The 15,370-nt window shown below is 46.4% G+C and overlaps 1 protein-coding gene across 2 annotated transcripts; it reads left to right on the forward strand.

The window, feature by feature from the left end:
* The first annotated feature begins 125 nt into the window (after positions 1-125).
* On the forward strand, positions 126-15,146 carry bbx (BBX high mobility group box domain containing). Of its 2 annotated transcripts, none has more exons than XM_084438708.1 (17): positions 126-214; positions 2,141-2,215; positions 2,923-3,094; positions 3,515-3,799; positions 4,243-4,447; positions 4,599-4,666; positions 5,427-5,501; positions 6,869-6,946; positions 7,034-7,114; positions 8,284-8,361; positions 9,283-10,123; positions 10,405-10,543; positions 11,049-11,200; positions 11,441-11,530; positions 12,053-12,253; positions 13,665-13,857; positions 14,517-15,146. In XM_084438708.1, exons 3-17 carry the CDS (start codon positions 2,936-2,938, stop codon positions 14,584-14,586), a joined length of 2,715 nt encoding a protein of 904 aa, XP_084294834.1. In that variant the 5' UTR covers positions 126-214; positions 2,141-2,215; positions 2,923-2,935; the 3' UTR covers positions 14,587-15,146. The 2 variants fall into 2 exon arrangements, with proteins under 2 accessions (XP_084294834.1, XP_084294835.1); XM_084438709.1 differs by lacking the exon at positions 126-214 and adding an exon at positions 677-811.
* The last annotated feature ends 224 nt before the right edge of the window (positions 15,147-15,370 follow it).

Raw genomic sequence — 15,370 nt, forward strand, 5'->3', positions numbered from 1 at the left:
ATTCTGGGTGGCGATTCGGTCTGTCTCTCAAGCGGACGTCCAATCACGTACAGTCTTACATGATGGGGGTGATTTCACACTGCTATCCTACTGTATGTTGCAAAACTGTTCCGTTCATCAGAGAAGCGCATTAGAAGGCAACAGGAATGGGGAACGGCTCAGTTTGAACACAACTAGTAACTTAATTGTAAATTCACTGTGTGGCCTGTTGTGGGTGAGTGCTGGCATACTTCTACTGTAGGCTACACTTCATTTTCCAAACATTTCTCCGATTCCACAGTAGAGCTACACAACACCCAGGAAGACAGTGTACGACTGAGACCCAGACTAGCTTTTTTAAAGGTGTACGAGTTTTGCACTACGGTTGCATCTTTTCAGTGACTTGACGCCGACATTGCTAAAAGTTTATTGGAGATGTAAGCCGTTGTTGGGCCAGAAAGCTGAGTGATTTTTAGCACGGCTAGGCCAGTCAGTCAGTGCATGAACATCACAGCCTCGCAAGAACACTTTGTGAACGGGGGGGGAGGGTAGATTTGACAAAATGAGAAATTTGGTCGAGGGAATCGAAAGTATTCGATTCCAACTACTTCAACAGAGCGTTTAATACCGACAGGACGTGAGCATTTTCGAAATTTGTTTGGCGATTGCGGATTGTCGTGTTTCGCCTGGCTGACGGTGGAATCATCCGGTGAAGTGTTCCTGTCGTGTTATTGTACAGTGGTACCGCTGAACTGTTATGATGTGTCAATAAGTTTAAAGGAGGAGGCAGCTTGGGATGAGAGGGCCCTGGCAATCGAGAGGGATATCCGAGGTATGTTTCAACATGTAGATGCCGTCATGACAGAGAATATGTTCATGATTTACCGCTAATCCAAGTCCGGCTGTTGTTTTCCTGGACCGTCCAGTCAATCAATGAGATATTTTGTGTCGCTTTTATCGCCGCTTTCGAAGTGCGGTCCCTCGTGTTGCCTCGCTTTTCCTGCATATTTGCTCTCGGCATCGAGCTCTGATCTATAAACTCACACTTCTAATGCAACATCTCAGCTCTCATGGTCGTACCGAACACATTTTAAGTCACTGTTCCACAAAACCCTCATGTAGCCTGAGACGGACACATACATGGCAGCGCTGGAGAAACTGTTTTCACTCCTCCATTGAAACCAAACGCACGGATACATTGTTTCCAAACGGCTACTGTAGCGTCATGTTCGAATGTGATGATAACAACCATTTAGTTTAGTTGCAGGAAGGTAAACATGAACGTAAACATGGATGGAATGGAAGTAGCTCGGCGGGTTTGGAACCATTGCATGTTTTGTGTGTGACACGTCCAGCGGGCTAGCTCTAGCCGTGTGTGACTGAGAGACAGAGAGAGAGAGAGAGGGAGCAGCTAGCAGAGCAGCTAACAAGCTTTATTCCCAGAAGTGGAAGCAAATGAAAATCATGCCCGCCGACCAGACTGTACTGCTGCAAATGTCTGAACGGAACATCCTTAGTTTAATTTATGAAATGCTTTCATTTTCCCGAGTGGGATACCTCGACGAATGCATTGGAGTTTGACAGAGGTGAAATTTATTCTCCAAAGCAAGATGGACTCTCATTCGCTAGTCTGTCTTGTCAGACCCTAGATCGACATTTTGCACGGAAATGCAAATGTGAAGTGATACGCAGAACAGTGGCAACAACAAAGTGTTTGATCATGAATTAGAATCGAAATAATTCAACCGTTGTGCAATGTTGGGCTGTGTTTTACTTGTACTATTGATTGTGTGACGGTGTAGGAGCAGCCCGCCGGTGTACCTGAAAACAACCTCGCTGCTCCAGAAGCCATCGAGTCTCTCGAACTCTTAGCTGCTTTCGTCCCATTTACTAAATTCTCCGATATTTTCGAATTTGCTTTGATGCAATGTCCAAAAGACAACACAATCATGGCAGACACTGTTTTAGCTACATGTGTAAACCCCTTTCCCGAGTTTAAAGCATATTATCATGTGATCGTATGCACGAATGTTTGGAGGGTAGTTGCACGTCAGTGATGGCAGAATAAGCATATGGTTGCTGAAAATGAATCAAGCAAAGGCCTCTGTGCATCAAACACACAGCCATGGCTTGACTGAGAGCAGTGTCTTGTATTTTATAGGTCATCACCATCGCATGACAAAGGACCGACAGATTCATCTTCATCTACAACATTTCCATAGTTTCTGTGTCATAAGTAAGTATATCCACCCCACATCCTCAAAACCTAGAACTTTTATCTTTTATTTATCCTAAGTGTCCATTTTACATTCGATCTTAATGAGCCTCATTCACTAGACCAGTTTCATTTCCAGTGTTCATGGGATATCAGATGGCTTACTTTCTAGTTGACAGTCATGGTCATTGTCATGTAGGCCAAAGCAGAAGAGAATCCTGGTCAGGATGATGACAGCGTTATAAAAAGATGAGGCCTATGCTTTTATGATGCATTTAACCTCCTAGAGCAGTCGCACACCTTTACAATAACCACGCACCCTCATATTACCCTCATATTACCCCAACATAGTGTCCTTTTCCCACATCGTAATCCACCCACCCCCAAAAAACATCCTGGCTGCTGTTGATTCCGCCAAACCCTTTTTAGCTACACACTGATCCTGAGACAATAATTTCTCCTACCAGTTTTTCCATGCGGGGGCTCAAATCATTCTTGATACACGTCTAAAACACCAATATCACAATACCTCTTTTTTTTTTATATAATAATTAAAAAATAAACATGACCGCAGAACCAAACGCCCCCACTTCTACCCCATGGGGCATCTTCCCCATATGGTGCTCGTTAGAGCTGCTGCCCAGACGCAGCTGGCTTCACGGGGGTGCCGGCCAGGTGATGCCGGGGTGTCGCGTAGGCCGGGCGTGACCTGTGGACGTCTCTCTCAGGCTCGACAGCGCCATGAAAGGTGGAGGAAGAGTGAAGGAGCCGCCGGTGGAGGGGGAGGTGAGCGGCAAGCGGCCCAAACGCAAGTGCCTGCAGTGGCACCCGCTGCTCTCCAAGAAGGCCCTGGACTTCTCCGAGGAGGAGGAGGAGGACGACGAAGATGAGCTGGACAAGGTGAGCTGAGCTGACGCTGTCTGTTTTTGGTACATTCTTGTAGATAGTGTTGCGTATATTGTATGGTATCGCTTTGTCGTCGTGTATTGTGAGCTGTCCTGTCTTTGCGCTACGATTATTTGTTGTGTACCAACAGGCCAAGGCGAATTCCTTGTAGGTGTAAGTCTGCTTGGCTTAATAAAGTCTGATTCTGATTCTGAAGAGTGTCACCGTCGCCGTTCGATAGGCCTGTGTTGAGTCAAACAAGCATAGAGAAATAATAGCGGATGATGACTGGACAGTGTGTTTAGTAGCGGATGATGCCTGTGTTGACATCCGGACGAGGTGTTTATTAGCGGACGACAGCTGTGTTGACGTCCGGGATGGTGTGTTCGGTAGCGGATGACGGCCTTGTTGACATCCGGATGCCGTGTTTCCCAGGAGCCCCTGCTGCGCAGGGAGAGCGGCGCCGGCCCCGAGGTGGCGTGCGCGGCCCCCATGGCGGCAGCGGTGGTGGCGGCGGCGGCGGAGGGCGAGGAGGACCCGTCGGAGCAGCGGGCGCGGAGGCCCATGAACGCCTTCCTCCTGTTCTGCAAGCGCCACCGCTCGCTGGTGCGCCAGAAACACCCGCGGCTGGACAACCGCGGTGCCACCAAGATCCTGGCCGACTGGTGGGCGGTGCTGGAGCCCAACGAGAAGCAGAAGTACACCGACATGGCCAAGGAGGTGGGCGTGGCAGCCGGGGTCATCCCCCTGGCCTGCTTCTCAAATCAAATCAAACTTTATTTATATAGCGCATTTCATACACAGAGGCAACACAATGCACTTTACAGAGAGCAATGGAGGTGGGCATAGGTCCCACCCCTACATATTCCAGAGGGAAGCAAAAAAACAGTTTCACCCGGGGGCCAGAAAAGTGAGCTGTAAAAACTCTTCCCTGACCCCTCTCAACGAGACGATCGAGCAAGCTTTTGTCTGTAGTAAAGATGAAAGACAGTCAGGTTAAGAAAAGGTCAAAGTTTTCATTTTTTCATGAATGTGTAGCGTAACATAGTGACAGAAGTACTATGAATGTAGAAGAATTAACGGCAGTCAGCGTGAAGGAAAATGTGTTTATTTGAGTGTTACATCAACGTGAACTTACCCTTCAACCTGATCTTGCTCGTCAGTACAAGGATGCGTTCATGAAGGCTAACCCGGGCTACAAGTGGTGCCCCACTACCAACAAACCGGTCAAGAGCCAGTCCTGCCACCCCGTCGGCAACGCCCGCAAAAAAGTGTGGACCCTGAATTCCAACCCCGCTAAGGACGGTCCCACCGCCAAGAAAGTGCCCAAGACCGAGAGCATACCACAGCTTAACTTCGCCATGGCAGGTATGGTGTCACCCGTCGTCGATGAGAGAGAGTGATTCGTCCAGCAGTGGTGACATTGCAGTGATGTCACAATACAACCAAGTAATGATACCATGGTAATAGTATACTAATCACTATCAGGAGTGATCATTCTCATGTGGTGCATTCCCAGATCCCACGAAGATGGGAGGCCTAAGCATGCTGCTGCTGGCTGGGGAACATGCGCTTACTGCCAGAGAGGTACGTCACAGGGGACAGGTGACAGCTGGTGATGTCACAGTAGATAGATGACAGCTGGTGATGTCACAGTAGATAGATGACAGCTGGTGATGTCACAGTAGACAGATGCTAGCTGGTGATGTCACAGTAACTACAGTAGACACCAGCTGGTCATGTCACAGTAACTACAGTAGACACTAGCTGGTCATGTCACAGTAGTTACAGTAGACACTAGCTGGTCATGTCACAGTAGTTAAAGTAGACACTAGCTGGTCATGTCACAGTAGTTACAGTAGACACCAGCTGGTCATGTCACAGTAGTTAAAGTAGACACTAGCTGGTCATGTCACAGTAGTTACAGTAGACACCAGCTGGTCATGTCACAGTAGTTACAGTAGACACCAGCTGGTCATGTCACAATAGTTACAGTAGACACTAGCTGGTCATGTCACAGTAGTTACAGTAGACACTAGCTGGTCATGTCACAGTAGTTACAGTAGACACTAGCTGGTCATGTCACAGTAGTTACAGTAGACACCAGCTGGTCATGTCACAGTAGTTACAGTAGACACCAGCTGGTCATGTCACAGTAGTTACAGTAGACACTAGCTGGTCATGTCACAGTAGTTACAGTAGACACTAGCTGGTCATGTCACAGTAGTTACAGTAGACACCAGCTGGTCATGTCACAGTAGTTACAGTAGACACTAGCTGGTCATGTCAGTTATAAGGTGAGTAAGTAAGTAAATAAGGTGAGTTTGAGTTCACTTTCAATCCACAGATTTCCTCCAACTCCTCACTGTCCGGAGATGCCGCTAAGCACCCTGGGAAATCCTCTTTCTTCCACCTTGCTGAGGTAAGGCCACCCCCCTTCAAGATGCCACACAGAGGGTAGACCTTTCCAGCCTGTCAATCACGCGGAGAATAATAACCAATAAGGTTGCTTGATTTCTTAAGACCACGCCTCTGATGTCCCACAAACAAAGTTTGTCCTGCATTGTGTTCATAGATTAGACATTAGTTTGAAGAAAATGATTCTTAAAACATACAGAAAACCGGCCTGCAGGCTGCTGTACCATAATGTTATAAGAAAACAATCTGTACGATACTCCACACCTCCCTCCACACATCAGTTTACAGCAGCGCCCACACACAAAGCTACGAAGATAGTAATGTTAGGTGCTTGATGTACAGTAGCTAATTAGCTCGTAGTTAATTCATTCTCACAGGCTTATTTTCTAAATGGTAAATGGACTGCACTTATATAGCGCTTTTCCACCTTAGCGGCACTCAAAGCGCTTTACAATGGCCTCTCATTCACCCATTCACACACACATTCACACACCAATGGCGGTAGCTGCTATGCAAGGTGCTAACCTGCTCATTGGGAGCAATTTGGGGTTAGGTGTCTTGCTCAAGGACACTTCGACATGTGGAGAGTCAGAGCTGGGATTCGAACCACTGACCCTTCGATCACTGAACGACCCGCTCTACCAACTGAGCTACAGCCGCCCTAAGAATGGATGCCACTAACTTACTCACCCTGCTTTAGGCTACATGGGCAGTTAGACTCCTCGATTTGTCCTGATGAATTTCAATCTGGAGTTTGTGAGGCGTCTGTTTCTTCCGCATAGATTGCCAACACCTAGCATCAACTCCTATGTTGTCACCTGCTCCGTCCGAAATCCAAATCTCATGGATATATCCTCGTGTAAAATAGTTCAGGTTTTTCTGCAGAACTCTCTTAGACGAAGTAGCCTAGTGGCATTTGGCGAATAACGTACAGCAATATTGTCAGGAATCCTTGAGAGAATCATCAGGTCAGTAGCAATTTTGAAACTGGACGACACACGAGTCCATGTCCTGTTGTTTAGGCATATCAGCTTGAGCTAGCACAAGAAATCGTGGGAATTCCCAAACTCAATGAATACCACACATGGTTGTTTATATATATATATATATATATATATATATATATATATATATATATATATATATATTTATATATTTATTTATTTATTTATTTATTTATTTATTTATTTATTTATTTATTTATTTATTTATTTATTTATTTATTATTTTATTTTATATACCAGGGTTTCCCTTAAGCGGTTCTTACCGGTTCCTCTGTGTGGTGACACGGCGGAGCCAGCACATCCAACCAGTCAGTGATGTGGAAATGATATTATGATAAGACTAAATCAATCCCCTGTTCCTTCCTAGATGTCTTCCAGTACTCCTCAGCCCAGCCTAGCAGACACAGCAGGAGACGGCAAGCCGGTCTGGAGGAGCACCAAGGAAGTGAGTTGTTTTATTTCTGTCTGCACGCGTCATCAAGCCCGGCTTTCCCAATCGCACCTTTCAACGCTGCGCTCTCTCCATCTCCAGAGTGCGTCTGGAAGCTCCCCGGAGAGTGTGTCTGATGGAGGGAAAAGCAGAACCAAGCCCTCTGCTCCCAAACTGGAAGAGGTATTGCTCTTTGCTGCTGTTTTTGACAGAAAACAAAGATGTAGGAGATTACCAAATCTGGTTTCTATCAGCGCAGATATTGACAAAGCATAAGATCGGAAGTTTAACTGTTGTGTTGTTGAATTTTTTGTTGACAGAAGTTTTTGACAGAGTTTTTTTTCTTTTAAAGGACTGGTTGAGTATTTAGCATTATAAGCCATGTTATACGGTTATTTACGACCATATACAACGGCACGTATCAACATTTTGACAAACTTTGCACTCTCGAGATATATGTCGCCCCTAACGTAAGCAATTGATCTCTAGGTGCATACAGAAAATCCCTTAAAAACACCATCAACTCGTTCTCAAATACAGGAAACTCACAGAGTGGTCACCGGCATCGGATGATGTTCTGACATGAAAATAACCGCAAAGTATGCTTCTTATCGGGTTTATTTATCATTTATCACGGGAATATTTTCACTTGAATCTACACCTAACATCTCTGGCTTTGTTGTCAATACAAGTCAACGGATTTAATATGATTAAACAAACCTGATATGAATCATACTTTGTGGCGATTCTCATGTCAGAACGTTCAACGGACACCAAGGCAAGGCAAGTTTATTTATATAGCACATTTCAGCCACAGGGCAATTCAAGGTGCTTTACATGAGACATTAAAAGCATTAAAACAAAAAGCAAGACATTATAGACATTTAAAACAAAAGGCAGGACAAATTAAAAGCATTAAAACAAAAAGCAAGTCATTATAGATATTTAAAACAAAAAGCAGGACAAATAGAATACAGGAATAAAAGTTACAGTGCAGTATACTGATAAACATAACTCATCTTAGAAAGCAGTGGCAAAAAGAAAAGTCTTCAGGCTTCTTTTAAAAGAACCAAGTGTTCCAGTCACCAGTGACCACTCGGTGAGTTTCCTGTATTTGAAAACGAGTTGATGGTGTTTTTGAGGGATTTTCTATACGCCCCTAGAGATCCATTGTGTACGTTAGTGGCAACGTCATATCTCAAGAGTGCAAAGTTGATCAAAATGTTGATATCGGCCTTGTATACGATCATAAATAACCTTATAATGTGGCTTATAATGCTAAATACTCAACCAGTCCTGGAAGCACACAGAATGAAAGACTTGACTAATCCTCCTCTTGTGTGTTCAAACAGACGTCTTCGGAGTCGTCCCAGTCTGTGGTAGCAGAGGTCAAGCAGTGCCGGCAGTCCGCCCTCTTCCAGCTCGCTGAGGTAACATGGAGGATCCTTCTACTTCCTACTTCCTCCCAGAGCGGTTGGACTCATTCTGATATTGAAGTCTACTGCATATATGTTGTGACAACTAGTGATTTAGTCTGCAGATTGAGAATAATACACATGGGAAGAAAGTCTGCCTTGACATTGTAGTTGGTCAGGGTTGGATAAATACCTAAAGAAGACAACCATGTGACATGTTTTGGCGTTGTTGTCTCATTATATAACCTTAATAATGAATGAATGAATGAATGAATGAATTTTTTATTTAAGTGTCATGCCTACTGTCGGCCCATCCCATATGGGATTATAAGACACCTTTACGACTTACTTCTGTACATACGTCATCTGTACATGCAAAATATGTAATAAGCGTTCTGTGTCGACCAGTTAGTTTTTTCCAACTGCCCCTTTGTCTTTTGTTAACGTCTCAGTTTGAATATTGAATTGTGTTTCATCCACAGTTTGAATGTTGAATCGTGTTTTCATCCACAGTTTGAATGTTGAATTGTGTTTCATCCACAGTTTGAATGTTGGATTGTGTTTCATCCACAGTTTGAATGTTGAATTGGGTTTTCATCCACAGTTTGAATGTTGAATTGGGTTTTCATCCACAGTTTGAATGTTGAATTGTGTTTTATCCACAGTTTGAATGTTGAATTGTGTTTTCATCCACAGTTTGAATGTTGAATTGTGTTTTCATCCACAGTTTGAATGTTGAATTGTGTTTTATCCACAGTTTGAATGTTGAATTGTGTTTTATCCACAGTTTGAATGTTGAATTGTGTTTTATCCACAGTTTGAATGTTGAATTGTGTTTTATCCACAGTTTGAATGTTGAATTGTGTTTCATCCATAGTTTGAATGTTGAATTGTGTTTCATCCACAGTTTGAATGTTGAATTGTGTTTTCATCTAGATGTGTTTGGCTTCCGAGGCGGGGAAGATGGAGGCCATCTCTTCCCAGCCTCAGGTCAAGACGTCTTCTACCTGCGACGCCACCGGCGTCCAAACGCAAACGGCAGTCCAGGAGAAGACGGAGGACACCGCCGATCTTCCCGTCTCCTCTCCTCCTCCCTCCTCCGCCGCCTCCTCCACGTCTACACCTACGGACGCCAGCTCGCCGCCACGCAGCGGCCAGACAGCCAACGCCAAGAAGAGGAAGAAGAAGAGGGACGTCTCGCTGGACCAGGTCAAAGACAAGAGCCCCGTCCCGCCGAAGAAGACGCCGAAGAAATATCCGCCGCCGGAGTCGGTGCTGGACAGCGTCTTCTACACCATCGAGGCCGTGGCGAAGGGGGCGTGGAGGGACGCGGAGGAGACGCCCAGGAAGAAGGCCCGCACCGCCAACGGCGAACGGGCCAGTCCGGGCCAAGCTGGATCGCCCAAAAAGAAGAGCAAACCCAAAGCCAAGAATCCTCTCCGAGAGAACGAGGCGGATGAGACGGAGGGGGAGGAGCACAAAGGAGAGGGCGGGGCCCACGGGCCGTCGACGGCGGGGCCGACGCCGGTCTCCCCCAAGAGGGAGGAGGAGGAGGCCTGCGACAGAAGCACAGAGCCCCAAGGGAGCGCGATGGAGAGCCCCGCCCCCGCGAGCCCCCCGCACGCCAAGCTCAAAGACGAGGAGAGGGACAGGGACGCGGAGGCCAACTCGGAGGGGTGTGGCTCCAGGAAGTCGGAGAGGAGCTGCAAGGGGGCCCTCTACAAGACCCTGGTGTCCGAAGGAATGCTGACCTCGCTGAGAGCTAACGTAGACCGAGGTACCCCACCCTTCCACCCTGTCGTTGCACCACTGTCCTGTCCCGGCACTGTCCCGTCTTGTCCTTGCACCCTATCCAATGTTGTCTCCATCAGTATTATGAACCAACTGACCAGAACTAATTCCTAGCAGGTGTAAAATGACTTGGCTAATAAGTGATTCTGATTCTGATAAACATACATATATAATCATTCATAACCACATATAAATATAAGGATTCCTAACCACAGTCCAGCGGTTTTGTGTGTAAATCCTGTTGACCGTCACGGTTGTTGTGGTCAGGTAAAAGAGGCTCTTTCCGCGGAGGGGCGTCCGACCACGACGGAGGCTGGACCGACGAGACTTGGGCTTTCACTCAGACGGGGACCAACACCCCCAAGAAGCTGAAGAAGTCCAAATCCAAAGACGACCCCGCCCCAGGGTGAGGGTTCCTGAACTGTCCCCGTCCAACGTCGTCCTCTGTCCCTGTCCCCTTTACGTCTCAGCAGTCGTACTGTCGTTTTGTTTTATCGCTCGTCCTATTAGGTAGGGCTGTGTTTAAAAAAATCGATTCATCGATTCTGAATCAAATGATTCAGAATCGATTCATGAATCCCAAAATCGATCTTTTATTTAATGAATGAATGAATAAATGAAGGAATGAATAGTTTATTAATTCATTCAATGATTCATTCATTCATTCATTTTTGGAAATAAGTATCGATACCCAGCCCTAGTATTGATGTGTTGCATAACTTGTCAGTCATGTAATTAAGGTTACAGCTAAAAAAAAACAGGTTTTAGTAACACTAACCGAATCGATATTGAATCGAATAGAATCGAATCGTGATAATCGATTCCAAACCTTCTGAATCGGAATCGATTCTTTAAATTCGACTCGATACCCAGTCCTACTAGTAGGAACCTGATCATTGATCTCTCTGCAGTCTTGGGAAACTAGAGGAGGAGTTCGAGAAGAAGTTCAACAGCCTTCCGCAGTACAGCCCCCTGACCTTCCATAAGAAGAACACGGCGGTCAGCAAGAAGAAGAAACCGGACAGCAGCCCGGCGCCGGAGGACGCCCTCAAACCTGCCAAGGGTCAGCAGAGATCCGCCATCTTCCTTCACAGATCGAAACTGTTGTTTTTCTCCAATGTATTTTTTTTTTTAAACATAGGAATCTCTCATCCCTGTCATTCACCGTTCTGCTCCTGTCAACTGTACATATATTCTCTCTCTCTATCCCTCTTATTCTCTCTCTCTCTCTCTCAAGGCATTGCTACCACTTAACATAGCATTTCCACACTCCTTCCTTTGTTGTTCTATTTTGTTATATCAGGTTCATCTCCATCTCAGAAAAAGACCTCATTCCACAAGATTGTTAGCAAGTACAAGCAAAAAAAGGACAAGCCCAGTACTGTGGATAAAGGTGAATTAGAACATCCTTGTTTGTGCATATTAATGTGTGAATGTTCTCCAGGAGATTTTGAAATGTTTTTTTTTAAAGGTTTACATTCGCCATCCATGTAAGTATTGTACTTGTCTAATGGATTTCAGTGTCTGTTGTTTCCAATAGGCTACATGCACAACTCCAGTACTTCCTGAAATTAGACATGCTTCTCTATTTCCTGTCCTACACTATTGGAAGAAGTTATTAATCGGGTGTGCCTGACTGCAGCACAACGATCAGGCACACCTGAAAAATCACTTCATCCAATAGTGTGAGACAGGAAATAGAGAAGTATGTCTAATTTCAGGAAGTACTGGAGTTGTGCATATAGCCAATTGGCTAAGTCCTTAGCAGCGATTTCTATATTGTGACAGCGTCATGGTAGGTCTCTCTCTGAAGCCTGCGGTCTCCCTGATCTGCTGCTATCGTCAGCCTAGTTCTCTCTGAGCGTTCAGCTGCTCTTTCCTGCTCGTCACCGTTGACTCTTCCTTTCCGCCGCAGTTCCGGGGAGCGAGTCCCCCGGGCCGGACTCGCCCGCCAAGACCAAGCCCGGCGCGGTGGTGGCGGCGGCGGCGGTGTGCCCGGAGGTCCAGGGCGCCGGCAGCTCAGAGACGCTGGTGGGCAGCCAGAAGAGGAAGGCCCGGAAGAGCAAGATCACTCACCTGGTCCGCTCAGCGGACGGCAGGGTGTCCCCCGCCGAGGGTGAGACGCGCCTCTCGACCGACGCTGTGCCGTGTTTACGTTATTCAACACGTTTCTAAGTCGTTAGCAGAGAGAAAAAGGCAAACGCTGATTTTTAAAGTCGCACTGAAATGAAAAAAGCATTCTGTCCCATTTTGGTTAACATAATTGGTCATAGTGTTCACCTATTCAACGATGTATGCCAAAAAATTAACAAAATTCTACTTTTGTTATCTTATATCAAAATATATAATTTCTTACTTCCTGGAAAACGGTATGTCACGTGCAATGACGACAACAGGTACCTTAGATTTTAGGCCAATAATCTCACGACATCCACCCGTCAATCAACGCTATCCTTCTATCGAATCTGTCTAAAGTTCTTAAAACCCGTCCACTTGTCAATGTTCCAATCAAATTCCAATTCAAACTCTAAACATATGTCCCACCCTCATAGCTTGTTTGCGTCGGAAATACGTCAAACTATGGAAGTTAGATGATCTCAAACGTCCGTTTCAGTGCGACTTTAAAGCTGCAACAACTGTTTTTTTTTCCACGTCAATACTAGTTAAAAGCACCTGATATCAGATCGTTTCACTGAGCCATAGCGTCCGACTGCAATGCCTCACCCAGACCAGTCGATACGTCTTGTTCCAGCATTTCTGCCTGTGTTGTCAAATTACAGCCAGTAACTTTGCTCTGCCCCCATGCCTTAAGCTGAGGACACACTACAAGATATTCTGCCCGATTTTATACACGATTCACAATCCTGCCGAGTCTGCCCTAGTCAGCAGCAGTCTGCACTAGTTGGGGGTAGTCGGAGTGGCAATTTGGCACAGAAATCTGTAAGTGTACAGTGTGAGGGGTACAGATTTAAATCGGCAAGTGTATGATGAGAACAGACTTCTCCCGATCCGAGTCGGAGCATATCAAACGTGTTTGATATTTTTGAGCAGATTCTGGACTCAATAGTGTAGTGTAAACTCGTCCAGTCGTTAAATGTGCGATACCCAGTTTTTCAGTTGTCATACAAAAAATCATCAGAGGCCAGTCGTCTAGTGTACACTCCGTCATTTCATAATCTGTTAAGATTGTGAAAGTCTTCTACTGTATCCGAGGCTTTAAGCGTACACATTATCCATTTTAGGCCTTTTGTTTGTGAACAAGTCTCTTATTGACATCTAGCGGTGTGAAATTGCTTATTGCCACTTTAAAATGGAGGAAGACGTGTTTAATTACCCAGTTTGTCAGCCGATATCTGTTGCACAAGCCTCCATTTTCTGTTTTGTTTTAGCTGGTCGTTTTCAGTTGAATGATTGCATAACGGCAAACGCTTGTCCTTAGCTGAAAACTGTCTGGGGTCTTTAATGACGGTTAACGGGGCTTTAATGATGGTTTAATGGCGTCGGCTCTGCTTGGTCTCCCACGGCAGAGGACAAAGCCAGGGAACTCAACCAGGATCAGGATGATAAGCCATTACCCCAAGAGAACTTATGCAACGACGGATGGTGTCCGAGCACCCCCAGACCCGAGGAGGCGGACAGGAGCAGCGAGCCCGAAGACCTGCCTGCTTTCTTCAGCCTGGCCGCCCTGGCCGAGGTGGCCGCCATGGAAAACATCCACAGGTAAGGCCGTCCGTCGGCAGAGAGGAAAAACTCAATATGTCGGATTTGGGGGCGGCTGTAGCTCAGTTGGTAGAGCGGGTCGTTCAGTGATCGAAGGGTCAGCGGTTCGAATCCCAGCTCCAACTGTCCACATGTCGAAGTGTCCTTCAGCAAGACACCTAACCCCAAATTGCTCCCAATGAGCAGGTTAGCACCTTGCATGGCAGCTACCGCCATTGGTGTGTGAATGGGTGAATGAGAGGCCATTGTAAAGCGCTTTGAGTGCCGCTAAGGTGGAAAAGCACTATATAAGTGCAGTCTATTTACCATTTACCGTTTAAGTTGCGCCAAGCTCAAGACATGTTACCTTCCTTACTAGTCATGGGGTGGGGTCATGTGGACGCTTGCTCTCTTTGGGCGGCTGTGGCTCAAGAGGTAGAGCGGGTCGTCCAATGATCGTAGGGTCGGCGGTTCGAATCCCGGCTGCTCCTGTCCACATGTCGAAGTGTCCTTGGGCAAAGACACTGAACCCCAAATTGCTCCCAATGAGCAGGATAGCACCTTGCATGGCAGCTGGCGCCATCGGTGTGTGAATGTGTGTGAATGGGTGAATGAGAGGCCATTGTAAAGCGCTATATAAGTGCTGTCCATTTAGCGTTCTTTGTCCACCCTTGTTGCAGAGGCCAGCGTGGCGACAGTAAGAAGGACGTCACCCAGACCCCCGTGCTCATCTCCTGTGCTGACCAGTGAAGAGGAACCAGCGCCTCGCCCCCCCCCCACACCCCTCCCTGGGAGAGCAACACGACGGACGCTTGTGTGCGCGCACTTAACGGTCCTTGAAATCCCCAACCCTGTCCTGGAGAGTGGGCGGGACATTTTGGACACCTTCAGGCCCCTTTGAGGGGGGTGGGGGGGGTGGAGACCTCCTACTCCCACCTGGTCCGCCGTCTCAGTGTTCCTCCTCCTGCCCCCCCCCCCCAATTTAGACCGGAGGAGGGGGCCTCTTCTCATTTCCCTCTTGGCGCTCCGACGTAGAGGAACTTGTGGAAGAACCGAGCAGTCCCTCAGTGCATGGCTTCTCTCTCCGTAGAGATAGTTGTGATAAGTTAAAAAGCTTACCTTTTTTGTCAGATATATTTGCTAGTAAGGTCAAGTTTTGTAAACAAAATTTGCATTTGGGAAGAAAGAAAAACAAACAACGTACACACATTATTTCTACTTGTAACAAACACACACACACACAAGTCCCCAGGACTATAATACCTCTGTTAGGATGAGTCTCATTTTGTGGCTCTCTTGCACTCCTTCCTACACGAAGCCAAACTGACTCAAGTCAGGGTTTAACGGTTGCTTGTGACTGAAAGGCTTCCAGACATCTTGCTTTTTATTGTACATGGTTCATATGTTTTTGGTTTAGTTTGGTGAAGAGATGCAGCAAACTTACGACATCAATTATTTCAGACTTCCCCATACCCCCCCCCCCCACCCACAGTAGAAGCTGTTACAGGGGAAATTTACAACCCACATAATACAA

This window comes from Borostomias antarcticus (assembly GCF_949987555.1).
Source record: "Borostomias antarcticus genome assembly, chromosome: 1".
Classification (NCBI taxonomy): domain Eukaryota; kingdom Metazoa; phylum Chordata; class Actinopteri; order Stomiiformes; family Stomiidae; genus Borostomias; species Borostomias antarcticus.

Excerpts from the sequence above, each read along its gene's own strand:
- bbx (XM_084438708.1), top strand. The coding sequence starts at position 2,936 with ATGAAAGGTGGAGGAAGAGTGAAGGAGCCGCCGGTGGAGGGGGAGGTG. Across the intron at positions 5,502-6,868 it reads CTTTCTTCCACCTTGCTGAG|ATGTCTTCCAGTACTCCTCA; the intron begins GTAAGGCCACCC and ends GTTCCTTCCTAG. Across the intron at positions 6,947-7,033 it reads TCTGGAGGAGCACCAAGGAA|AGTGCGTCTGGAAGCTCCCC; the intron begins GTGAGTTGTTTT and ends CTCCATCTCCAG.